A 26,310-nucleotide genomic window follows, 5' to 3' on the forward strand; every position below is an offset into this window, starting at 1 on the left:
TCGAATTTCCAATCTGTACCCCTGGGATACTACTTGTAGGATCCAGGGGTCCACTTGCGAGTGAGCCCACTGCGCGCTGAAACTCTTGAGACGACCCCCCCCACCGCACCTGAGTCCGCTTGTACGGCCCCAGCATCATGCTGAGGACTTGGCAGAAGCGGTGGAGGGCTTCTGTTCCTGGGAAGGGGCTGCCTGCTGCAGTCTTCTTCCCTTTCCTCTACCCCTGGGCAGATATGACTGGCCTTTTGCCCGCTTGCCCTTATGGGGACGAAAGGACTGAGGCTGAAAAGACGGTGTCTTTTTCTGCTGAGATGTGACTTGGGGTAAAAAAGGTGGATTTTCCAGCTGTTGCCGTGGCCACCAGGTCCGATGGACCGACCCCAAATAACTCCTCCCCTTTATACGGCAATACTTCCATGTGCCGTTTGGAATCCGCATCACCTGACCACTGTCGTGTCCATAAACATCTTCTGGCAGACATGGACATCGCACTTACTCTTGATGCCAGAGTGCAAATATCCCTCTGTGCATCTCGCATATATAGAAATGCATCCTTTAAATGCTCTATAGTCAATAAAATACTGTCCCTGTCAAGGGTATCAATATTTTCAGTCAGGGAATCCGACCAAGCCACCCCAGCGCTGCACATCCAGGCTGAGGCGATCGCTGGTCGCAGTATAACACCAGTATGTGTGTATATACTTTTTAGGATATTTTCCAGCCTCCTATCAGCTGGCTCCTTGAGGGCGGCCGTATCTGGAGACGGTAACGCCACTTGTTTTGATAAGCGTGTGAGCGCCTTATCCACCCTAGGGGGTGTTTCCCAACGCGCCCTAACTGCTGGCGGGAAAGGGTATAACGCCAATAATTTTCTATCGGGGAAAACCCACGCATCATCACACACTTCATTTAATTTATCTGATTCAGGAAAAACTACAGGTAGTTTTTTCACACCCCACATAATACCCTTTTTTGTGGTACTTGTAGTATCAGAAATATGTAACACCTCCTTCATTGCCCTTAACATGTAACGTGTGGCCCTAATGGAAAATACGTTTGTTTCTTCACCGTCGACACTGGAGTCAGTGTCCGTGTCTGTGTCTGTGTCGACCGACTGAGGTAATGGGCGTTTTAAAGCCCCTGACGGTGTTTGAGACGCCTGGACAGGTACTAATTGGTTTGCCGGCCGTCTCATGTCGTCAACCGACCTTGCAGCGTGTTGACATTATCACGTAATTCCCTAAATAAGCCATCCATTCCGGTGTCGACTCCCTAGAGAGTGACATCACCATTACAGGCAATTGCTCCGCCTCCTCACCAACCTCGTCCTCATACATGTCGACACACACGTACCGACACACAGCACACACACAGGGAATGCTCTGATAGAGGACAGGACCCCACTAGCCCTTTGGGGAGACAGAGGGAGAGTTTGCCAGCACACACCAAAACGCTATAATTATACAGGGACAACCTTATATAAGTGTTTTCCCTTATAGCATCTTAATATATTATAATATCGCCACCAAAATGCCCCCCCTCTCTGTTTTAACCCTGTTTCTGTAGTGCAGTGCAGGGGAGAGCCTGGGAGCCTTCCTAGCAGCGGAGCTGTGTAGGAAAATGGCGCTGTGTGCTGAGGAGAATAGGCCCCGCCCCCTTTTCGTCGGGCTTCTTCTCCCGTTTTTCTGACAACCTGGCAGGGGTTAAATACATCCATATAGCCCCAGAGGCTATATGTGATGTATTTTTAGCCAGCATAGGTACTTTCATTGCTGCCCAGGGCGCCCCCCCCCAGCGCCCTGCACCCTCAGTGACCGTTGGTGTGAAGTGTGCTGAGAGCAATGGCGCACAGCTGCCGTGCTGTGCGCTACCTTAAGAAGACTGGGAAGTCTTCAGCCGCCGATTTCTGGACCTCTTCTCTCTTCAGCATCTGCAAGGGGGTCGGCGGCGCGGCTCCGGTGACCCATCCAGGCTGTACCTGTGATCGTCCCTCTGGAGCTAGTGTCCAGTAGCCTAAGAAGCCAATCCATCCTGCACGCAGGTGAGTTCACTTCTTCTCCCCTAAGTCCCTCGTTGCAGTGAGCCTGTTGCCAGCAGGACTCACTGAAAATAAAAAACCTAACAAAACTTTTACTCTAAGCAGCTCTTTAGGAGAGCCACCTAGATTGCACCCTTCTCGGCCGGGCACAAAAACCTAACTGAGGCTTGGAGGAGGGTCATAGGGGGAGGAGCCAGTGCACACCACCTGATCCTAAAGCTTTTACTTTTGTGCCCTGTCTCCTGCGGAGCCGCTATTCCCCATGGTCCTTACGGAGTCCCCAGCATCCACTTAGGACGTCAGAGAAATAGAATTATCGGTAAGTAAATTCTTATTTTCTCTGACGTCCTAGTGGATGCTGGGAACTCCGTAAGGACCATGGGGATTATACCAAAGCTCCCAAACGGGCGGGAGAGTGCGGATGACTCTGCAGCACCGAATGAGAGAACTCCAGGTCCTCCTCAGCCAGGGTATCAAATTTGTAGAATTTAGCAAACGTGTTTGCCCCTGACCAAGTAGCTGCTCGGCAAAGTTGTAAAGCCGAGACCCCTCGGGCAGCCGCCCAAGATGAGCCCACCTTCCTTGTGGAATGGGCTTTTACAGATTTTGGCTGTGGCAGGCCTGCCACAGAATGTGCAAGCTGAATTGTACTACAAATCCAACGAGCAATAGTCTGCTTAGAAGCAGGAGCACCCAGCTTGTTGGGTGCATACAGGATAAACAGCGAGTCAGATTTTCTGACTCCAGCCGTCCTGGAAACATATATTTTCAGGGCCCTGACTACGTCCAGCAACTTGGAGTCCTCCAAGTCCCTAGTAGCCGCAGGTACCACAATAGGCTGGTTCAAGTGAAACGCTGAAACCACCTTAGGGAGAAATTGAGGACGAGTCCTCAATTCTGCCCTGTCCGTATGAAAAATTAGGTAAGGGCTTTTATAGGATAAAGCCGCCAATTCTGAGACACGCCTGGCTGAAGCCAGGGCCAACAGCATTACCACTTTCCATGTGAGATATTTTAAGTCCACAGTGGTGAGTGGTTCAAACCAATGTGATTTTAGGAACCCCAAAACTACATTGAGATCCCAAGGTGCCACTGGAGGCACAAAAGGAGGCTGTATATGCAGTACCCCCTTGACAAACGTCTGAACTTCAGGAACTGAAGCCAGTTTTTTCTGGAAGAAAATCGACAGGGCCGAAATTTGAACCTTAATGGACCCTAATTTTAGGCCCATAGACAGTCCTGTTTGCAGGAAATGCAGGAAACGACCCAGTTGAAATTCCTCTGTAGGGGCCTTCCTGGCCTCGCACCACGCAACATATTTACGCCAAATACGGTGATAATGCTGTACGGTTACATCCTTCCTGGCTTTGATCAGGGTAGGGATGACTTCATCCGGAATGCCTTTTTCCTTCAGGATCCGGCGTTCAACCGCCATGCCGTCAAACGCAGCCGCGGTAAGTCTTGGAACAGACAGGGTCCCTGCTGGAGCAGGTCCTTTCTTAGAGGTAGAGGCCACGGGTCCTCTGTGAGCATCTCTTGAAGTTCCGGGTACCAAGTCCTTCTTGGCCAATCCGGAGCCACGAGTATAGTCCTTACTCCTCTCCTTCTTATGATTCTCAGTACCTTGGGAATGAGAGGCAGAGGAGGGAACACATACACTGACTGGTACACCCACGGTGTTACCAGAGCGTCCACAGCTATTGCCTGAGGGTCCCTTGACCTGGCGCAATACCTGTCTAGTTTTTTGTTGAGGCGGGACGCCATCATGTCCACCTTTGGTTTTTCCCAACGGTTCACAATCATGTGGAAGACTTCTGGGTGAAGTCCCCACTCTCCCGGGTGGAGGTCGTGTCTGCTGAGGAAGTCTGCTTCCCAGTTGTCCACTCCCGGAATGAACACTGCTGACAGTGCTATCACATGATTTTCCGCCCAGCGAAGAATCCTTGCAACTTCTGCCATTGCCCTCCTGCTTCTTGTGCCGCCCTGTCTGTTTACGTGGGCGACTGCCGTGATGTTGTCTGACTGGATCAGCACCGGCTGACCTTGAAGCAGAGGTCTTGCTAGGCTTAGAGCATTGTAGATGGCCCTTAGCTCCAGGATATTTATGTGAAGTGATGTCTCCAGGCTTGACCACAAGCCCTGGAAATTTCTTCCCTGTGTGACTGCTCCCCAGCCTCTCAGGCTGGCATCCGTGGTCACCAGGACCCAGTCCTGAATGCCGAATCTGCGGCCCTCTAGAAGATGAGCACTCTGCAACCACCACAGGAGAGACACCCTTGTCCTTGGTGACAAGATTATCCGCTGATGCATCTGAAGATGCGACCCGGACCATTTGTCTAGCAGATCCCACTGGAAGGTTCTTGCGTGGAATCTGCCGAATGGGATTGCTTCGTAAGAAGCCACCATCTTTCCCAGGACCCTTGTGCATTGATGCACTGAGACTTGGCCTGGTTTTAGGAGATTTCTGACTAGTTCGGATAACTCCCTGGCTTTCTCCTCCGGGAGAAACACCTTTTTCTGGACTGTGTCCAGGATCATCCCTAGGAATAGAAGTCGTGTCGTCGGGATCAGCTGCGATTTTGGAATATTGCGAATCCAACCGTGCTGGCGCAGCACTATCTGGGATAGTGCTACTCCGACTTCCAACTGTTCCCTGGATCTTGCCCTTATCAGGAGATCGTCCAAGTAAGGGATAACTAAAACTCCCTTCCTTCGAAGGAGTATCATCATTTCGGCCATTACCTTGGTAAAGACCCGGGGTGCCGTGGACAATCCAAACGGCAGCGTCTGAAACTGATAGTGACAGTTCTGTACCACAAACCTGAGGTACCCTTGGTGAGAAGGGTAAATTGGGACATGTAGGTAAGCATCTTTGATGTCCAGAGACACCATATAGTCCCCTTCTTCCAGGTTTGCAATCACTGCCCTGAGTGACTCCATCTTGAATTTGAACCTTTGTATGTAAGTGTTCAAGGATTTTAGGTTTAAAATTGGTCTCACCGAGCCGTCCGGCTTCGGTACCACAAATAGTGTGGAATAGTACCCCTTTCCCTGTTGTAGGAGGGGTACCTTGATTATCACCTGCTGGGAATATAGCTTGTGAATGGCTTCCAATACTGCCTCCCTGTCTGAGGGAGACGTCGGTAAAGCAGACTTTAGAAAACGGCGAGGGGGAGACGTCTCGAATTCCAATTTGTACCCCTGAGATACCACCTGAAGGATCCAGGGGTCCACTTGCGAGTGGGCCCACTGCGCACTGAACTTCTTTAGACGGGCCCCCACCGTGCCTGAGTCCGCTTGTAAAGCCCCAGCGTCATGCTGAGGACTTTGCGGAGGCGGGAGAGGGCTTTTATTCCTGGGAACTGGCTGTTTGTTGCAGCCTTTTACCTCTCCCTCTGCCACGGGGCAGAAATGAGGCGCCTTTTGCCCGCTTGCCCTTATGGGGCCGAAAGGACTGCGCCTGATAATACGGCGTCTACTTAGGTTGATAAGCTACCTGGGGTAAAAATGTGGATTTTCCAGCAGTTGCCGTGGCTACCAGGTCTGATAGACCTACCCCAAATAACTCCTCCCCCTTATAAGGCAATACTTCCATGTGCCTTTTAGAATCCGCATCACCTGACCACTGCCGCGTCCATAAACCTCTTCTTGCAGAAATGGACAGCGCGCTAACTCTTGATGCCAGTCGGCAAATATCCCTCTGTGCATCACGCATACTGTATATAGAAATGCATCCTTCAAATGCTCTATAGTCAGTAATATACTGTCCCTATCTAGGGTATCAATATTTTCAGTCAGGGAATCCGACCACGCCAGGCCCGCACTGCACATCCAGGCTGAGGCGATTGCTGGTCGCAGTATAACACCCGTGTGAGTGTATATACATTTTAGGATATTCTCCAGCTTTCTATCGGCAGGTTCCTTTAGGGCGGCCGTATCAGGAGAGGGTAGTGCTACCTGTTTAGACAAGCGTGTGAGCGCTTTATCCACCCTAGGGGGTGTTTCCCAACGTGCCCTATCCTCTGGCAGGAAAGGGTACGATGCCAATAACCTTTTAGGAATTATCAGTTTTTTATCGGGGGAAACCCACGCCTCATCACACACTTCATTTAATTCCTCGGATACAGGAAAAACTACAGGCAGTTTTTTCTCACCAAACATAATATAATACCCTTTTTAGTGGTACTTGTATTATCAGAGATATGCAATACATTTTTCATTGCTTCAATCATGTAACGTGTGGCCCTAGTGGAAGTCACGTTTGTCTCCTCATCATCGACACTGGAGTCAGTATCCGTGTCTGTGTCTGCCATTTGAGGTAACGGGCGTTTTAAAGCCCCTGATGGCGTTTGAGACCCCTGGACAGGCACAAGCTGAGTAGCCGGCTGTCTCATGTCGTCAACTGTCTGTCGTAAAGAGCTGACACTGTCACGCAATTCCTTCCATAAGCTCATCCACTCAGGTGTCGACTCCCTAGGGGGTGACAACTCTATAATAGGCAATTGCTCCGCCTCCATCTCATTTTCCTCCTCAAACATGTCGACACAATCGTACCGACACACCGCACACACACAGGGAATGCTCTGATAGAGGACAGGACCCCACTAGCCCTTTGGGGAGACAGAGGGAGAGTATGCCAGCACACACCAGAGCGCTATATATAGACAGGAATACCACTATAAAATGTGCTTTTCCCTTTATAGCTGCTGTTAGTATTAAAACTGCGCCAAATTAGTGCCCCCCTCTCTTTTTTACCCTTTTCTGTAGTGCAGGACTGCAGGGGAGAGTCAGGAAGACGTCCTTCCAGCGGAGCTGTGATGGAAAATGGCTCCCGTGTGCTGAGGAGATAGGCTCCGCCCCCTTCTCGGCGGCCTTTTCTCCCGCTTTTTGGTGAGTTCTGGCAGGGGTTAAAATACATCCATATAGCCCTGGGGGTTATATGTGGTGTATTTATGCCAGCCAAGGTGTTTACATTGCTGCTCAGGGCGCCCCCCCCTAGCGCCCTGCACCCTCAGTGACCGAAGTGTGAAGTGTGCCTGAGTAACAATGGCGCACAGCTGCAGTGCTGTGCGCTACCTTGTTGAAGACTGATGTCTTCTGCCGCCGATTTTTCCGGACCTCTTCTTGCTTCTGGCTCTGTAAGGGGGCCGGCGGCGCGGCTCTGGGACCGAGCTCCGAGGCTGGGCCTGTGTTCGGTCCCTCTGGAGCTAATGGTGTCCAGTAGCCTAAGAAGCCCAAGCTGGCTGCAAGCAGGCAGGTTCGCTTCTTCTCCCCTTAGTCCCTCGATGCAGTGAGCCTGTTGCCAGCAGGTCTCACTGAAAATAAAAAACCTAAAACTAAACTTTCACTAAGAAGCTTAGGAGAGCCCCTAGTGTGCACCCTTCTCGGCCGGGCACAAAAATCTAACTGAGGCTTGGAGGAGGGTCATAGGGGGAGGAGCCAGTGCACACCAGGTAGTCCTAAAGCTTTACTTTTGTGCCCAGTCTCCTGCGGAGCCGCTATTCCCCATGGTCCTTACGGAGTTCCCAGCATCCACTAGGACGTCAGAGAAAATAAGCCAAAATAATGGCAGGTACACACGGCGCGATGCAGGAAATGCCCGCCGTTGACTATTCGATGTGGCCAGAGCCCGGCACCATGGATATAGTCAGTGTTGGGCTGCCTGCACAGTCTATTTTTCCTTGCAATGTCGATCCCGCGGGACTGCTCATTGGCATCGCAAAGAGTTACCACACGGTGCGATATGCACTATATTTTCTTCCGATATGGACTATATAATCCATATCGGAAGAAATATAGCACCGTGTGTAGGCCCCTTAAGCAAATATAAGAAACAATATGCAAATCTAACTATACATATAAATATTGACTAGGTTCGGCTTGATTTGACCTGCAGCTGATAGTTCCAATATGACCTTTCTAAAAACATATATACATTTGCTAAACGTTACTATGGACCCGATTCAGAGCTGATTGTACAGTAGATGTGCTAAAATTAGCACATCTACAAGTAAAATCTCTAAAATGTGGGGGGACGCCCAGCACAGGGCTAGTCCGCCCCGCATGTCAGGCCCTAACCCCCCCCCCCCTACCCTGCACAGGTGCAAAAACAACGCACGGCGTCTTTTGAACCCGCCAAGTAGCTCCCTCCCTGCCAGCCCATGTTTTGGGTTGCAGCAGCTGTGTGTGACTTACGCAGCCGCCGCAGCCCGCCCCAGCAATGGTCCAGACCACGACCCCCCGGCGGCCGCGCCCACGCCCCCTTCTGCTCCGCTTTCGCATCTCACTGGGTGCGTGAGCGCACTCCACAAAGGGCTTAAGAGTGCGATCGCTGCCGTTAAGAGTGCGATCGCTGTACCCTTATGTCTGCTCAATCTCATAACATTTTTTATATTTATGAGGCTGCAAGATTTTGCAAATTACCATTTTGTGATGCCCCTCCATTTTGTAATGCATCAAGATGGCAGCATCTGTGTAGTTGTAACAGTCAGAGGTATCCAGTGGGCAGGGTGAGCAAAATAAAATGTTACGTGCTAAACATGGACCCCTTTTTACTCATATTATAAAACAACAATTTTGAGTAGTATTATTACCAGTTATTTATATAGCGCACACATATTCCGCAGCGCTTTCCAGAGATTTTTTGGCTATTCACATCAGTCCCTGCTCCAGTGGAGCTTACAATCTATTTTCCCTACCACATGTACACAGTCACACTAGGGTTAATTCTCTTGGGAGACAATTAACCTAACCTACCAGTATATTTTTGGATTGTGGGAGGAAACCGGAGTACCCGGAGGAAACCCACGCAAGTACGGGGAGAATATACAAACTCCACACAGTTAGGTCCACGGGGGGAATCAAACCCATGACCTCAGTGCCAGGAGGCAGTAATGCTAACCATTACACCATCCGTACTGCCCAAATAAAATATATAAATTCTACTGTATATATTTTTTGCATGTTTTGAAGGACATGGGTGGGTTAGTGCATGGAGAGCCCCTGTACCAGGCCAGGTCACTTGGTTTGTAGACGTTCTCAGACGTGCCAGTAATAGGACTTCAGTCTATACCTTCATAGGAGCGCATTTGCACCTTTACAGTACACATACTTTTTTTTATAAATCAATGCATTTTGGGGCACAGTCCTACCAATGAAAAGAAAACATTATAAAAGTAAAAACATGAAATATGTTGTTTAAGTTACTCCCTCCATGGTTTTCAGACATGAATGACGCTGTAATAAGCAACTTAGGGTTGCTGAGGGTCAAATAGGGTTGAGGTTACCTAAAGGCAAACTAGATGGGCCAATTGGTTCTTATCTGTCATCACATTCTGTGTCTATGTTTCTATTATATATAATAAAATGGAAATAAGTAGTTATATAGAACTAACCATGACGCCTGTAGTATACTTTGAGGGTAAAAAACTTACTCTTCTTGACCTAGGGCATTTACTGTATACAGTTTACGAGAATAAAAAGTTAGGTTGGTCGCCACTGAACAATATGTCACTAGATAATGAAGTTATAATATCAGTAAACCAATAAGTGCATAAAATAAATACTTTTATCCATTCAACAATGTTATTTTTTACTATACGAGGTATATATAGTTCTGATTGGTCACCAGTTCATAGACATTTCCATGAGTTCAGTATTATAGATTGGGTCAGTGTCAGTCGTGCAAGTAGAAAAAATTTATTACAACGAGATAGGTGACAGACACCCCTGGGCGCGTCTCTGAATATCAGCTTGCTTTTGTTACCAAAAAGAGGGGTAACCCTAAATCTTCAAAAAATATCACAGGCAGAATACAATGGTAGGTAAAAAAAAATGGCGCTATTCAGTTCAAGGCATATGCCTTGAAAAAGGAACATCAAGTTCCGAAACGCGTTGGTGCCAGCACTTCCAGGGACAGTGGAGATTTGGCCAGGGAGGACTTTTAGATCTGGGAGCTTGTGCAGGGTAAGTCCGGACTGCTCTCCACTACTTTGTGACTTGCAGCTCCCCCACCATCCTTCCAGTAGGACTCCTTATTTTATGCATGTTATTATGCTTTTACTAAAAAAATGTCATTACATTTTATATGTTAGCAACTGAATAGCGCCATTTTTTACCTACCATTGTATTCTGACAGAAAAAAATTCTTAGTGGTACTGTGTGTGTGCGCACCAAAAAAATTAGTGTGGCTACATGCCACATGGGGTGTGGCCAATGACAATGGGGGCATGATACACGTATGGGGGGCCAGATACACATATGACCCCAGTAGTGCCAGATACACATATGCCCCCACAGTGCGATACACCCCCACAGTGCCAGATACACATATGCCCCCACAGTGCCAGATATGCTCCTACAGTGCCAGATATGCCCTCACAGTGCCAGATACACATATGCCCCACAGTGCCAGATACACATGCCCCACAGTGCCAGATACACATCTGCCCCTAATGCCAGATACACATATGCCCCCAGTGCCAGATATACAGTACATATGCCCCTAGTGCCAGATACACCTATGCCTTACAGGGCCAGATATACATATGCCCCACAGGGCCAGATATGGCCCACGGTGCCAGATATACATATTCCCCAAATTCCAGATATACCCCACAGTACCAGTTATACATATGTCCCACAGTGCCAGATATGCCCCACAGTGCCAGTTATACATATGCCCCACAGTGGCAGTTATACATAAGCCCCACAGTGCCAGATATACATAAGCCCAACAGTGCCAGATATACATATGCCCCACAGTGCTAGTTATACATATGCCCCACAGTGCCAGATATACATATGCCCCACAGTGACTGATATGCCCCACAATGCCAGTTATCCATATGCCCCACAGTGCCAGATATGCCCCACAGTGCCAGTTAAACATATACCCCACAGTGCCAGATATGCCCCACGGTGCCAGTTAAACATATGCCTCACAGTGCCAGATATACATATGCCCCCCAGTGCCAGATATGCCCCACAGTGCCAGTTAAACATATGCCCCACAGTGCCAGATATGCCCCACAGTGCCAGTTAAACATATGCCCCACAGTGCCAGATATGCCCCAAAGTGCTAGAAATCACAGTCAATATACCGACCCCCCCCCCCCTCCCCCCGCTGCTCACCCGCTGCTGCTGTGTCAGCTAAGGAGAGGAGAGCGCATATTGAGGTGCTGGTTCGTTAGCCAATCAGGAGTCACGGCTGCCGGTCCGCGAGCTCTGATTGGCTAATGAACCGACACCTCAAGGAGAAGATACACGCCGCCGCCGGAGACCACAGTCTGACTGAGCACTGAGGGACCTCGCTGCGCTCTCCTCTCCTTCCCTCACACAGCAGCAGGTTGCAAGAATGGCGGTCGGACCGGCGGTACTGCGTACCGTCTGGAAATTTCTTATGCAGTACCGTCCTGTACCGCCATACTTGCAGCACTGGTCAGTGTTAATAGACAGGTGTCTGTGAATATAGGTGCAGCGCTATGGACCATTGTCTGGCATCTTTTTTCTTTCTCCCCAGAATGTACAGCTCCAGCTCCACCTCTCTATACACCGGAAGAGTTATCTTCTGCCTGGATTACATCATTTTCACTGTCCGCCTCATCCACATCTTCACTGTCAGCCGGAACCTCGGGCCAAAGATCATTATGCTGCAGAGAATGGTGAGAACTGACATTGCCGGGGTCATGCTACCGTTACATTGCGGGAATCCCAGTACAATAAATGTATAGATTGACATGGATCAGAGGATGAAGATGGCCATCTGCTATGAGTTGGGAACACTTTTGCTGGCCGAACTCGGACGTTTCTTGTAAATGACTGCCCCTTTAAAAAAACATTTGAGTTCGGCTGGCAACCCGCTCATCTGGCGAACTTGGACGCTATTACATCTGGCCCCTAATGTTGCAGAATAACTATTGTCGCGGTAGATGGAGAAAGTGTGTATGGTTAGTTTAAGGCACCGCCAATATTAAGTCAACAGTTGGATTAGACCTATCTGCTGCCTGCGGCCCAGCATTTGTCATGCTGCAGCTGTGCTTGCCTACTTTGTAAATGTCAACATCCCCAGCCATATATATGGACTGGGAGAGATTGGGGGCAACTTCTGTAGCTAATTACCTTGACTTCAGCCCTGGGTAAATAATATTAGGATTACATCATGCAAATGATTCATTCTAGTATCTTCCTTTACATCTTTCCCATTCACCCTCTTGTCTTCTCTCAGCTCATCGATGTCTTCTTCTTCCTCTTCCTCTTTGCTGTTTGGGTGATTGCCTTCGGAGTGGCGCGTCAGGGAATCCTGAGATGGAATGAGCATCGATGGGAATGGATTTTCCGCTCAGTTATATATGAACCGTATTTGGCTGTGTTTGGGCAGTACATTGCTGATGTGGATGGTAATTCTGTTTCACCATTCCATTTCTGCTTATATAGTGTAAGGAGGAAATAGTGACAGTGGGGATAGTCTGTAAAAGAGCAAGAATGTAATTATTGCTTATACAGTATATGTCTGTGGGATTGTCCTTCTTTGTACCCCATAAATTATTGCACTATTAGGGAAATTTATCAAATCTCGAAGAGAAATAAACTACCAACCAATGAGCTAATCAGCTCCTAACAGTCATTTATATGTTACAGACTGTGAAGGAGATTGATCAACTCGTGAAGATAGATAAAGTACCAACCAATCAGCTTCTGTCAGTTTATAAGCTGTGTTTGAAGAAGTAAACCCGATGTGGGTCTGCACTGGCACACTACGTCCATCTCTGCATAAGCCCTTCATCTCCCTTCACTTTATCTCCCTTTCCTAGCTTTGATGAATCTGCCCCTGTTTGAAAAGTGACACCTAGGAGGAGCTGATTGGTTGGCACTTTGGTGGTCATTCCGAGTTGTTCGCTCGCTAGCAGTTTTTAGCAGCCGTGCAAACGCTATGCCGCCTCCCACTGGGAGTGTATTTTAGCTTAGCAGAAGTGCGAACGAAAGAATCGCAGAGCGGCGGCAAAGTTTTTTTTGTGCAGTTTCAGAGTAGCTCAATACCTACTCAGCGCTTGAGATCACTTCAGACTGTTCAGTTCCTGTTTTGTCGTCACAAACCCGCCCAGCGTTCGCCCAGCCACGCCTGCGTTTTTCCTGGTTTGCTAGACCCTGTGCAAAACTACATCGTTCGTTGTGCCCGTACGACGTGCGTGCGCATTGCGCCGCATACGCATGCGCAGAACTGCAGTTTTTTAGCCTGATCGCTACGCTGCGAACAAATGCAGCTAGCGATCAACTTGGAATGACACCATTTATCTCTCTCAGCTTTTTCTCTCTCCATGATATGATGAACCTTAACTTAACTTAACAGATAACTTTGCCTTGAATATGATTTTCCTTTCTCTGTCTCTTCTCTGAAATGAGTATGTACAGAAAAAGGAATTGAAAAAACGAACTAGTGCAATATTGTCAGTACTTGGAGAAAAGTTGCCAAAAGTCTTCATTTTTTCACTCATGTTTATAAATATAAAAGTAGGCACATAACAAAAAGAACTTTGGTTGAGCTCAAACCAGAAACATGCCAATTTTCTGCATATAACAAGGGTGGTCATTCCGAGTTGATCGCCAGCTGCATTCGTTCGCTGTGCAGCGATGAGGCAAAAAAATGGCACTTCTGCGCATGCGGCGCAATGTGCACGCGCGTCGTACAAGTGCAATGAACGATATAGTTTCATACAAGGTCTAGCAAAGCATTTCAGTCGCAGTGCTGGCTGCAGAGTGATTGACAGGAAGAGGGCGTTTCTCGGTGTCAACTGACCGTTTTCAGAGAGTGTTCGGAAAAACGCAGGCGTGCCAGGAAAAACGCAGGCGTGGCTGGGCGAACGCAGGGCGTGTTCGTGACGTCAAAACAGGAATTGAACAGTCTGAAGTGATCGCAAGCGTGAGTAGGTATTGAGCTACTCTAAAACTGCACAAAAAAAGTTTGTCGCCGCTCTGCGATCCTTTCGTTCGCACTTCTGCTAAGCTAAAATACACTCCCAGTGGGAGGCGGCATAGCGTTTGCACGGCTGCTAAAAACTGCTAGCGAGCGATCAACTCGGAATGGAGAGATCTCTTAGGGGTAAAATTACTAAGGTGGGAGTTGCCCATAGCAACCAACCAGATTCTATCTATTATCTTCTAGAAGAAGCTAGATAAATGTTAAGTAGAATCTGATTGGTTGCTATGAGCGACATCACCAGTTCTAATAAAACTCCCACCTTAGTAAATTTACTCCCTAGGAGTCTATTCAATTCGTGCTGGTTTTTCTGACAGTCAGAAAAACCAGCATTTTTCGATAGTTTTAGGTCAAATTTGCATTCGACCTATTCAATAAAAGTGCCATTTTTTCGACTGTCAAAAAAAAAACGGCACTTTCGAAAAAAACCACGTACTCGCCGATCCACGTGTTTTCATCAGTTTGCCGTCCCGTTTTCAACAATGCGGATTCAACAAATATAAAAGTCGAATCCGCATTGTCAGAAAAGTATTAAAAAACGGGCGATTTCGCCCGCAATTGAATACTCTATGTCGAATTAGTATCGGGTTTTTAGCATTCCGATAAAATACCGGCACTAATTAAATAGACCACTTAAATGGTATAAAGTCTTCCATTCAGCCGCAAGTCCTCTGGTCCTAAAAGGTTGCCCAGTTCTGGTTAGACGCCTCAATTCCTGAAGACATTTGGATACGCCTGTTATCTTACCTCAGGCAGTCATGGATCACGCACTAAGCAATCTATGATAGTGCCTTAGGTATGTCTTGGAGATGTTACTTGAGCTGTAAACTATTGTTTAGTTTTTGCAATAGATTTAATCAGCGGCGGCTCTTACCTTGGTGGTGGAAGAGGGCTGCCGCTAGTCATGCTGCTGGGTCTCCGTCCGCCATCTTGTCCCCACCGCCGCCCAGGTGACGGGCCCTGGCACCTGTACTATGTAGTTCACAGACACCGGGAACCAGCGTATTCGCAGTATCGGTGACGGTACTGCACATGCACAAAATCCCGGCTTCTATGGACTGCATCGGCAGCACTCCATAGAAGCTGGCTAGGGCTGACGAGTCAGGGAGCTGACATCCTACAGGAAACTAGCTCTCTGCTAATCGCAGCCCGGTGTGGTAGTCCCAGCGGGAGGAAACACCTCCGAATGGGACTGCCTGTAGTGTCTGTGACTGGCAGGTAGGACTGCATCTGGCTTCACTAACAGTGAGCTGGGTGCCGGATTTTACCTGGGGGGAGGGGTCTGCAGCCCATAGGTAAAAAACGCCCCTGGTAATTGTTTTCTCTGTACTCTACATCAGAGCCGGCCCTAACCAATATTATGCCGTAGGCAAGATTTTGACTGGTGCCCCCTAGCACCACCGCTAGTTCCGCCTCTGACCCTGCACCCCTTTCCCAGCACCATCACCCTCCCACCCAAAGCAGTCCTTTTTTTTGTTTTCCTACCCCCTGTAATTTAAATAAGAACAGTGTGCACATTCGGCGCACAGCCCAAAAAGGTATGTGTTTTTGCTGGCAAGGGGCATGGCCACACAATAGTACCCCCAATTCAAATTATGCCTCACAGTAATGCAACTTTATTCACAATTTATCATGCGATAGTGTCCCTTATTCACATTACATCACACAGTAGTTCCACTTTACCTTATATACCTTACTCCTCACAGTGGTGCCCCTAATTCACATAACATCATACTGAATTGCTCCTTATTCACATTACACCACACCATATTGCTCTTTATTCTCATTACACCACACCATATTGCTCCTTATTCACATTACACCTCACCATATTGCTCTTTATTCACATTAGACCACACAGTAGTGCCCTTTCTATACGTTACGCCATGGCCACACAGTAGAGCACCTTATACACATAATGCCACACATTGGTAATGCATTTATCCACATAATACCACACATTAATGCCCCTTAAACATATGATACACATTATTAATGTCCTTATAAACATAATGCGCCTTACACATTATGCCAACCTTTATTAATGCCCTTATAAATGTAATGTCCCTTACACATATGCCGCACATTATTAATGCCCTTATACACATAATGACACACATAGTGCCCCTTACTCATATGTTGCACATTATTAATGCCCTTATACACATAATGACACATATAATTCCTGGCGTGAGTCAACTGGCAGCTCTGTTAATGTCGGGTGCCTATTTTTTATGAAAATGCATCTTATTTGCATTGCTATGTGGCTAGGACACACAAGCAGCTTCTGCTGATTAAAATTATATGCAGCAAGCCTATATACTGTGTGCGACTGTGGCTGTATCTGCATACGAAATGCTACACACAGAATATAGGCATGCCGCATATCATTTTAATCAACAGAAGCTGCTGGTGCCCCTAGGCTTACCAGATGCCCTAGGCAATTGCCTAGTTTGCCTATGCCTAGGGCCGGCTCTGCTCTACATTTCCTCCCAGCACAGATTCTCTGAATTTGGCATCCTATAGTTCTACATTCGGTAATCTTATTATTACATTTTAAAATAACTGAATGTTAGGTCAGTTTTCTCTTACGTCCTAGAGGATGCTGGGGACTCCGTAAGGACCATGGGGTATAGACGGGCTCCGCAGGAGACATGGGCACTCTAAAGAACTTTTAGTATGGGTGTGCACTGGCTCCTCCCTCTATGCCCCTCCTCCAGACCTCTGTTAGATTCTGTGCCCAGAGGAGAATGGGTGCACTACAGGGGAGCTCTACTGAGTTTCTCTGATAAAAGAATTTTGTTAGGTTTTTTATTTTCAGGGAGCACTGCTGGCAACAGGCTTCCTGCATCGTGGGACTGAGGAGAGAGAAGCAGACCTGCTTAAAGATAGGCTCTGCTTCAAGGGCTACTGGACAACATTAGCTCCAGAGGGATCGGAACGCAGGTCTCCCCCTGCCGTTCGTCTCAGAGCCGCGCCGCCGTCCTCCTCACAGAGCCGGAAGATAGAAGCCGGGTGAGTATAAGAAGAAAGAAGACTTCTAAGGCGGCAGAAGACTTCAGATCTTCACTGCCATTGCTCCCACACGTTACACACACTGACAGGCACTGATGGGTGCAGGGCGTAGGTGGGGCGCCCTGGGCAGCAATATAAACCTCTGTTTTGGCATTTTTCACATATGGGCTGCGGAGTCAGTAGATATGTACATCCCCCGCCATTAATTGTAATTTTGAGCGGGACCGAAGCCCGCCACTAGAGGGGGCGGAGCTTGGTCTCTCAGCACTAACCAGCGCCATTTTCTCCACAGTGATCTGAAGAGAAGCTGACACAGGGCTGAAAGAGAGGGGGGGGGGGGGGGGGGCACATTTAGGCGCAGTGAGTGTATTACACGGTTAATATATATATATAAAGCGCTATATCTGGGAATTGGTTCCAGTGTCAGTTGGCGCTGGGTGTGTGCTGGCATACTCTCTCTCTGTCTCTCCAAAGGGCCTTGTTGGGGAACTGTCCCCTTATAGATATATCCCTGTGTGTGTGTATGGGTGTCGGTACGCGTGTGTCGGCATGTCTGAAGCGGAAGGCTCATCCAAGGAGGAGGTGGAGCAGATGATTGTGGTGTCTCCGTCGACAACGCCGACTCATGATTGGTATGATATGTGGAATATTTTAAATGCTAATGTGACCTTATTACATAAGAGAATGGACAAAGCTGAGTCCAGGGAAACAGCAGGGAGTCAATCCGCGGATTTGACTGGGTCACAGGGCCCGTCAGGGTCTCAAAAGTGTCCCCTATCACAAATAGCAGACACTGATACCGACACGGATTCTGACTCCAGTGTCGACTATGATGAGGCAAGGTTACACCCTAAGGTGGCCAAAAGTATTCATTATATGATTATGGCAATAAAAGATGTTTTGATCAATTGCTGAAAAGCGTGTCGCTCTCCCTGAGAGTGTTACATCAAAACGGTTGGATTCTCAATCTGCCAAAGTCACAGTTGATTCCAACGACTCGAATATCATTCCTAGGCATGATCCTAGACACGGAACAGAAGAGGGTTTTTCTACCAATAGAAAAAGCCCAGGACCTCCAGAACATGGTCAGGGACCTGCTAAAACCAAAGAGAGTGTCTGTTCATCAATGCACTCGAGTTCTGGGAAAAATGGTGGCAGCCTACGAGGCCATCCCCTTCGGCAGGTTCCATGCGAGGACGTTTCAGTGGGACCTTCTGTACAAATAGTCGGGGTCCCATCTACACCTACATCAAAAGATAAGCCTGTCCCCCAGGGCCAGGGTGTCTCTCCTGTGGTGGCTGCAGAGTGCTCAGCTTCTAGAGGGTCGCAGGTTCGGCATTCAAGACTGGGTACTGGTGACCACGGACGCGAGCCTCCGAGGATGGGGAGCAGTCACAAAAGGAAGACATTTTCAGGGACTATGGTCAAGCCAGGAGGCTTGTCTACACATCAACGTGCTGGAATTGAGGGCCATATACAACGGCCTACGACAAGCGGAGTATCTTCTTCGCGACCTACCGGTTCTGATTCAATCAGACAACGTCACAGCCGTGGCTCATGTAAACCGCCAAGGCGGGACAAGGAGCAGAGTGGCAATGGCGAAAGCCACCAGAATTCTGCGCTGGGCGGAAAATCACGTAAGTGTTCTGTCAGCAGTCTTCATACCGGGAGTGGACAACTGGGAAGCAGACTTCCTCAGCAGACACGATCTCCATCCAGGAGAGTGGGGACTTCATCAAGAGGTCTTTGCAGAGATAGCAAGTCTTTGAGGACTTCCTCAAATAGACATGATGACGTCACGCCTAAACAAAAAGCTTCAGAGGTATTGTGCCAGGTCAAGGGACCCTCAGGCACTGGCGGCAAACGCCCTGGTGACACCATGGGTGTTTCAGTCGGTCTATGTGTTCCCTCCTCTACCTCTCATCTCAAAAGACTCATAAGACAAAACAGAGTACAAGCAATACTCGTGGTTCCAGATTGGCCTCGAAGGGCCTGGTATTCGGATCTTCAGGAAATGCTCACAGATCCGTGGCCTCTTCCTCTCAGGGACGACCTGCTGCAGCAGGGGCCTTGCATGTTCCAAGACTTACCGCGGTTGCGTTTGACGGCATGGCGGTTGAACACCGAATCCTAGCTGAGAGAGGTATTCCGGAGGAAGTTATTCCTACTCTGATAAAGGCTAGGAAGGAAGTAACGGCGAAACATTATCACCGTATCTGGAGGAAGTATGTATCTTGGTGTGAAACCAAACATGCTCCTACGGAAGATTTCCATCTTGGTCGTTTTCTCCACTTCCTACAGTCAGGAGTGGATATGGGCCTAAATGTAGGCTCCATTAAGGTACAGATTTCGGCACTATCTATATTTTTTCAGAAGGAATTGGCTTCTCTCCCAGAAGTCCAAACTTTCGTAAAGGGAGTGCTGCACATCCAGCCTCCTTTTGTGCCACCTGTGGCACCATGGGACCTTAACGTGGTGTTACAGTTCATTAAATCACACTGGTTTGAACCTCTTCATTAGGTGGAATTAAAATTTCTCACTTGGTAAGTGGTCATGTTGCTGGCCTTGGCATCTGAAAGGCGGGTGTCTGAGTTGGCGGCCTTGTCTCACAAGAGCCCCTACTTGATTTTTCATGTGGATAGAGCAGAATTGAGGACTCGTCCTCAATTTTTGCCTAAGGTGGTTTCTTCTTTTTATGTGAACCAACCTATTGTGGTGCCTGTGGCTACGGGGGACTTGGAGGACTCCAAGTCCCTGGACATAGTCAGTGCCTTAAAAATTTACGTAGCCAGGACGGCTAGGGTTAGGAAAAAAGAGGCTCTGTTTGTCCTGTATGCAGCCAACAAGGTTGGCGCGCCTGCTTCTAAGCAGACTATTGCTCGCTGGATCTGTAACACGATTCAGCAGGCTCATTCTACGGCTGGATTGCCGGTACCAAATTCAGTAAAGGCCCATTCCACTAGCAAAGTGGGTTCTTCTTGGGCGGCTGCCCGAGGCGTCTCGGCATTACAGTTGTGCCGAGCAGCTACTTGGTCGGGTTCAAACACTTTTGCAAAATTCTACAAGTTTGGTACCCTGGCTGAGGAGGACCTCGCGTTTGCTCAATCGGTGCTGCAGAGTCATCCGCACTCTCCCGCCCGGTTTGGAGCTTTGGTATAAACCCCATGGTCCTTACAGAGTCCCCAGCATCCTCTAGGACAGGGGTGGGGAACCTTTTTTCTACCGAGGGCCATTTGGATATTTATAAAATCCTTCGGGGGCCATACAAAAATTCTCAACCTAAAAAATGACCCTGCCCCCCAGTAGGTCTGCCCCTTAGAGGCACTGTGTGTGCGCGCCGGAGGCGCGCGCACCAAAAAAATGGGTGTGGCCAATTAAAATGGGACGTGATACACCTATGCCCCCAATAGTGCAGTGCCAGATCCACAATTGCCCCCACAGTGCCAGGTATACAAATGCCCCCACAGTGCCAGGTATACAAATGCCCCTCACAGTGCCAGGTATACAGATGCCCCCACAGTGCCAGGTATACAAATGCCCCCACAGTGCCAGGTATACAAATGCCCCTCACAGTGCCAGGTATACAGATGCCCCCCACAGTGCCAGGTATACAAATGCCCCTCACAGTGCCAGGTATACAGATGTCCCCACGGTGCCAGGTATACAGATCCCCCCCCCCACTGTGCCAGGTATACAGATGCCCCCACAGTGCCAGGTATACAAATGCCCCTCACAGTGCCAGGTATACAAATTCCCCTCACAGTGCCAGGTATACAGATGCCCCCACAGTGCCAGGCATACAGATGCCCCCCCACAGTGCCAGGTATACAGATGCCCCCACAGTGCCAGGTATACAAAGGCCCCTCACAGTGCCAGGTATACAGATGCCCCCACAGTGCCAGGTATATACAGATGCCCCCCCCACAGTGCCAGGTATACAGATTCCCCCACAGTGCCAGGTATACAGATGCCCCCACAGTGCCAGGTATACAGATGCCCCCACAGTGCCAGGTATACAAATGCCCCTCACAGTGCCAGGTATACAGATGCCCCCACAGTGCCAGGTATGCAGATTACCCCTACAGTGCCAGGTATACAGATGCCCCCCACAGTGCCAGGTATACAATTGCCCCTCACAGTGCCAGGTATACAGATGCCCCCCCGTCCCCGTGCTGCTTACCGCTGCTTCTTTCGGCGGGACACGGAGGAGAGCGCGGCTATGTTGGGTGGCGGCGTGTAGGACTTGAAACCAGCCGCCGGTTCGAGAGCCAATCAGAGCTCGTGGACCGGCAGCCGCGGCTCCTGATTGGCTGCTGGTCCGCAAGCTCTGATTGGTTCACGAACCGGCGGCTGGTTTCTAGTCCTACATGCCGCCGCCACCATCCGCCGCGCTCTCCTCCTGAGTCCCTGTCCTGACAGCTGAGACACGCTGCCGCCGGACTGAGCGGCGGCGTGTCTCACAGAGAAGCGGGTGGGCCGGAGCAAATGGGGCGGAGGTTCCCCACCCCTGCTCTAGGACGTAAGAGAAAATAAGATTTTAAACCTACCGGTAAATCTTTTTCTCCTAGTCCGTAGAGGATGCTGGGCGCCCGTCCCAGTGCGGACTAAATTCTGCAAGACTTGTATATAGTTGTTGCTTACATAAGGGTTGTGTTACAGTTGAGATCGGTCGTTGACTGATACTGTTTTTGTTTATACTGTTAACTGGTTGCGTACATAGCCAGATTAAAGGGGGGTTGCAGGACATACAGTACCCCAAGCCCCCCTCTGTTAGGGGGCCCTCCAGCCAGAGCACACCGACATCTCTAGCGTTCCCTCTCACACAGTAGCAGAACCAGACAGCCAGAATGCAAGCAGGGCAGTATGCATTGCAGAGAGAGTATCAGGTTTTATGAGCTACAGATTGAGCTTTCTGACCAGAGGAGAGATAGGAGGGTGGAGAGAGCTGTAAGTGACACAGGGATCCCATCTTCTCCTCCTCTCTGCCTGGGTGTCTGGGTCCTATGTAACCTGTTATTTAATGAGGGTCTAGAGAGAGAGAGACACACACACATGCAGAGTCCTCCTGAATCCTGTACCAGTGTGTAAGTAGTATAGAGGCTGCTGCTGCTATTCTTGCATGTGGCAAGATAAATTATAGATTTTCTTTCTATGTGTATTCTAAGGTTGTTTAAGTTGTCTTTGTTCCACTACAAGAAAACTTTATAAAATAGTTGTCTCTCAATTAGGTGGAGCTATATACAGTACTCAGGCATTATTCAACTATTAGTTTAAATCTAATATACCCCATTGGCTTAAATTTAGTATACACAATCCATACATTTTAACATGACCCAATCCTGGAGGGATAACATACTATCTTAAATTATGATTGCAATCATCTTATTTATTAAGTAGTTCAACACAGGTGACACCAATCATACATTAAGAAGGATGTCCAGATAGAAAGCATTTTGTCCCTCCTGGAATGGGTCATGCTGGGAGTATGCACAATCTAAAACCTTCCACCAGGGGCCCCCTTGTCTTAAGTGCCCCAGGCTCCCCCAAGGCTTAATCCGGCCCTGGTTGCGTATATTCCAGGTTATACGGTGTGGTTGGTGTGGGCTGGTATGAATCTTGCCCTTAGATTAACAAAATCCTTTCCTCATATTGGCCCTCATTCCGAGTTGTTCGCTCGGTAAAAATCTTCGCATCGCAGCGATTTTCCGCTTAATGCGCATGCGCAATGTTCGCACTGCGACTGCGCCAAGTAAATTTGCTATGCACTTAGTAATTTTACTCACGGCTTTTTCATCGTTCTGGCGATCGTAATGTGATTGACAGGAAATGGGTGTTACTGGGCGGAAACAGGCCGTTTTATGGGCGTGTGGGAAAAAACGCTACCGTTTCCGGAAAAAACGCAGGAGTGGCCGGAGAAACGGAGGAGTGTCTGGGCGAACGCTGGGAGTGTTTGTGACGTCAAACCAGGAACGACAAGCACTGAACTGATCGCAGATGCCGAGTAAGTCTGAAGCTACTCAGAAACTGCTACGAGGTGTGTAATCGCAATATTGCGAATACATCGTTCGCATTTTTAAGATGCTAAGATTCACTCCCAGTAGGCGGCGGCTTAGCGTGAGCAACTCTGCTAAAATCGCTTTGCGAGCGAACAACTCGGAATGACCTCCATTGTCCATCTCCTCTGGGCACAGTTTCTCTAACTGAGGTCTGGAGGAGGGGCATAGAGGGAGGAGCTAGTGCACACCCATACTAAAAGTTCTTTAGAGTGCCCATGTCTCCTGCGGAGCCCGTCTATACCCCATGGTCCTTACGGAGTCCCCAGCATCCTCTACGGACTAGGAGAAAAAGATTTACCGGTAGGTTTAAAATCTTATTTTCCACTATCAATCTACTCAGTGACTTATAATGCCTTCAAGAAAATCTTAAAAATGTAATTAAAAGCTGACAGGAATATTTATGGTTCAGTTAATGAATGACATGCCTGGGTCTGCAAAGTGCATTGATTCAGTCCTTCTACAGTCCCATCATTACCGCTGATGTCCTCTGTCCTCCTAGGCACCACTATTGATTTTGACCACTGCACTATTACTGGGAATGAGTCTAAGCCGCTTTGTGTAGAGCTGGATAGTGACAACCATCCTAGATTCCCCGAATGGATCACAATCCCCCTGGTCTGTATCTACATGCTCTCCACCAACATCCTGCTTGTTAACTTGCTCATTGCTATGTTTGGGTGAGTAACAAACTAAACTGTGTAACTGCGTACTCTTTATTAACACACACACACACGCACATATACGGTCGAGTCACATTATGACCATCAGCTAATAGCCAGAGTAATCACTTTGGTGCCCCATACTCATTTTAGACACACGTTTGGTAGCCCCCAGGTTCATTTTGATGGTGAGCTGCTCCACTGTATCATGTCGGTTGGCCCTCACACATGTTCGTAACCGACGTTCACCTCACATCAATGGCACGTGGTGCTCCGTAGTTTCCAACTAGTGCCATATGTCCAGTTACGATACACCTTTACCACCAATTGGCAACTGTAGAAAATACATCATATGTGCAGTATAATTTAACTTATGTACCATGTATAACTGAAGTACACAGATTTGAACCTGATCCCTAGCGGAGGAGATAGGCCCACGGGCAGTGGTGCTCACCGGTGGTTCCTCTGTACCCCTGTGGGCCAGTCCAACCCTACTTCTATATATATGATAGCATAAGTGTGTAAAGGCCCGTACACACTGGTCGATATATCAGCCGTTCTCTTGAACGCCCGACATATCGCGGGACCATCGGCCAGTGTGTACGGCCGATACGTCTGTGAACTCCGTCGTTCACAGACGTATTGCGTCGGCCGTGCAGCACAGCCGACGGCCAATATATCTACCGATATATTGGCGCGTCGCTGTGTGTGTACGGCGGTCGGCCGACCGCCCGTACACATGCTGCGGCGGCCGGCGGTGATTGACAGCTGAACTGGGCGGGCGTGTGTACACGTCCGCCCAGTTCATGACGTCAGTCCCCGACGGATCGGGCAGTGTGTATGCACAGCACACTGCCCGACCGTCCATAGATATATCTGCAGATCAATTGATCTGCAGATATATCTACTAGTGTGTACCCACCTTAAGTCTGGTTTCCGCAGCTGCCTACAAATACAGCCGTTTTGTGTGCATCTTAAATCAGCCCATTTACATGCAATCCTGAAAATTGTAGTTCACTTGTTTTTATACTACTCTTTGGCTAAGTACATAACCTATGCAATATATCCCCCGCTTTGTTACAAGGAATAACTACTCCATAGAAACATAGAAACATAGAATTTGACGGCAGATAAGAACCACTTGGCCCATCTAGTCTGCCCCTTTTTTATTTTATCCTTTAGGCAATCTCAACCCTTTTTTAACCTTAATTCTTTGTAAGGATATCATTATGTCTATCCCAAGCATGTTTAAATTGCCCTACAGTCTTAGCCTCTACCACCTCTGATGGGAGGCTATTCCACTTATCCACTACCCTTTCTGTGAAGTAATTTTTCCTTAAATTTCCCCTGAACCTCCCCCTTTCCAGTCTCAATGTATGCCCTCGAGTTCTAATACTTCTTTTCCTTTGAAGAATGTTTCCCTCCTGAACTTTGTTAAGACCCTTGATATATTTGAAAGTTTCTATCATGTCCCCCCTTTCCCTTCTCTCCTCCAAACTATACATGTTAAGATCTTTTAGCCTTTCCGGGTAAGTTTTGTGATGTAGGCCATGCACCATTTTAGTTGCCCTTCTTTGTACACTCTCTAATGTATTTATATCCTTCTGGAGATAGGGTCTCCAGAACTGGACACAGTATTCCAGATGGGGCCGTACCAATGACCTATACAGTGGCATTATCACTTCTTTTTTCCTGCTACTGATTCTTCTCCCTATGCAACCAAGCATCTGACTTGCCTTTCTCATTGCTTTGTTGCATTGCTTTCCTGCCTTCAAGTCACTTGAAATAATGACTCCTAAATCTCTTTCCTCCTCGGTAGTTTCCATTATAGTACCCTTGATACTATATTTAGCCTTTGGGTTTTTGAGACCCAAGTGCATGATTTTGCATTTTTTAGCATTAAACTGTAGTTGCCACGTTCTTGACCATTTCTCAAGCCTACCTAGGTCATTAATCATTTGTTTTACCCCTCCCGGTGTGTCTACCCTGTTGCATATCTTTGTATCATCTGCAAAAAGGCATATCTTCCCTTCAATACAATCTGCAAAGTAACCAACAAAGATATTAAAGAGAACTGGACCAAGTACAGATCCCTGGGGTACTCCACTGGTAACATTTCCCTCCATAGATTGCACTCCATTAACTATGACTGTCTGTTTCCTATCCAGCAACCAGGTTATTATCCATTTAACTGATTTATAATCCACCCCCAGGCTTTCAAGTTTATTTAGCAGTCTGCGATGTGGGACAGTGTCAAATGCCTTACTAAAGTCTAGATATGCTACATCTACAGCTCCCCCTTGATCTATTATTTTCATCACAGAGTCAAAAAAGTCAATAAGATTTGTTTGGCATGATCTCCCACCAGTAAATCCATGCTGTTTTAGATCCTGTAAGTGGTTTGATTTAAGATATTCCACTATTCTTTATTTTAATAGTTTTTCCATTACTTTCCCTACTACTGATGTAAGGCTTACTGGTCTGTAGTTACTTGCTTCTTCCTTGCTTCCACTTTTGTGCAGTGGAACTACATTTGCTCTTTTCCAGTCCTCTGGAATAGCACCTGTA

The 26,310-nt window shown here is 48.1% G+C and overlaps 1 protein-coding gene across 1 annotated transcript in view; it reads left to right on the forward strand.

Annotated features, from left to right (window-relative positions):
- TRPM8 (transient receptor potential cation channel subfamily M member 8) overlaps positions 1-26,310 on the forward strand; it is a 227,990-nt gene that overhangs the window by 165,083 nt on the left and 36,597 nt on the right. The window contains exons 19-21 of the mRNA XM_063933237.1: positions 11,559-11,700; positions 12,264-12,435; positions 23,583-23,760. Of these exons, the coding sequence (XP_063789307.1) occupies positions 11,559-11,700; positions 12,264-12,435; positions 23,583-23,760 (492 nt within the window). The remainder of the gene's footprint in view (positions 1-11,558; positions 11,701-12,263; positions 12,436-23,582; positions 23,761-26,310) is intronic.

The sequence above is a fragment of the Pseudophryne corroboree genome, chromosome 7, assembly GCF_028390025.1.
Source record: "Pseudophryne corroboree isolate aPseCor3 chromosome 7, aPseCor3.hap2, whole genome shotgun sequence".
NCBI lineage: Eukaryota > Metazoa > Chordata > Amphibia > Anura > Myobatrachidae > Pseudophryne > Pseudophryne corroboree.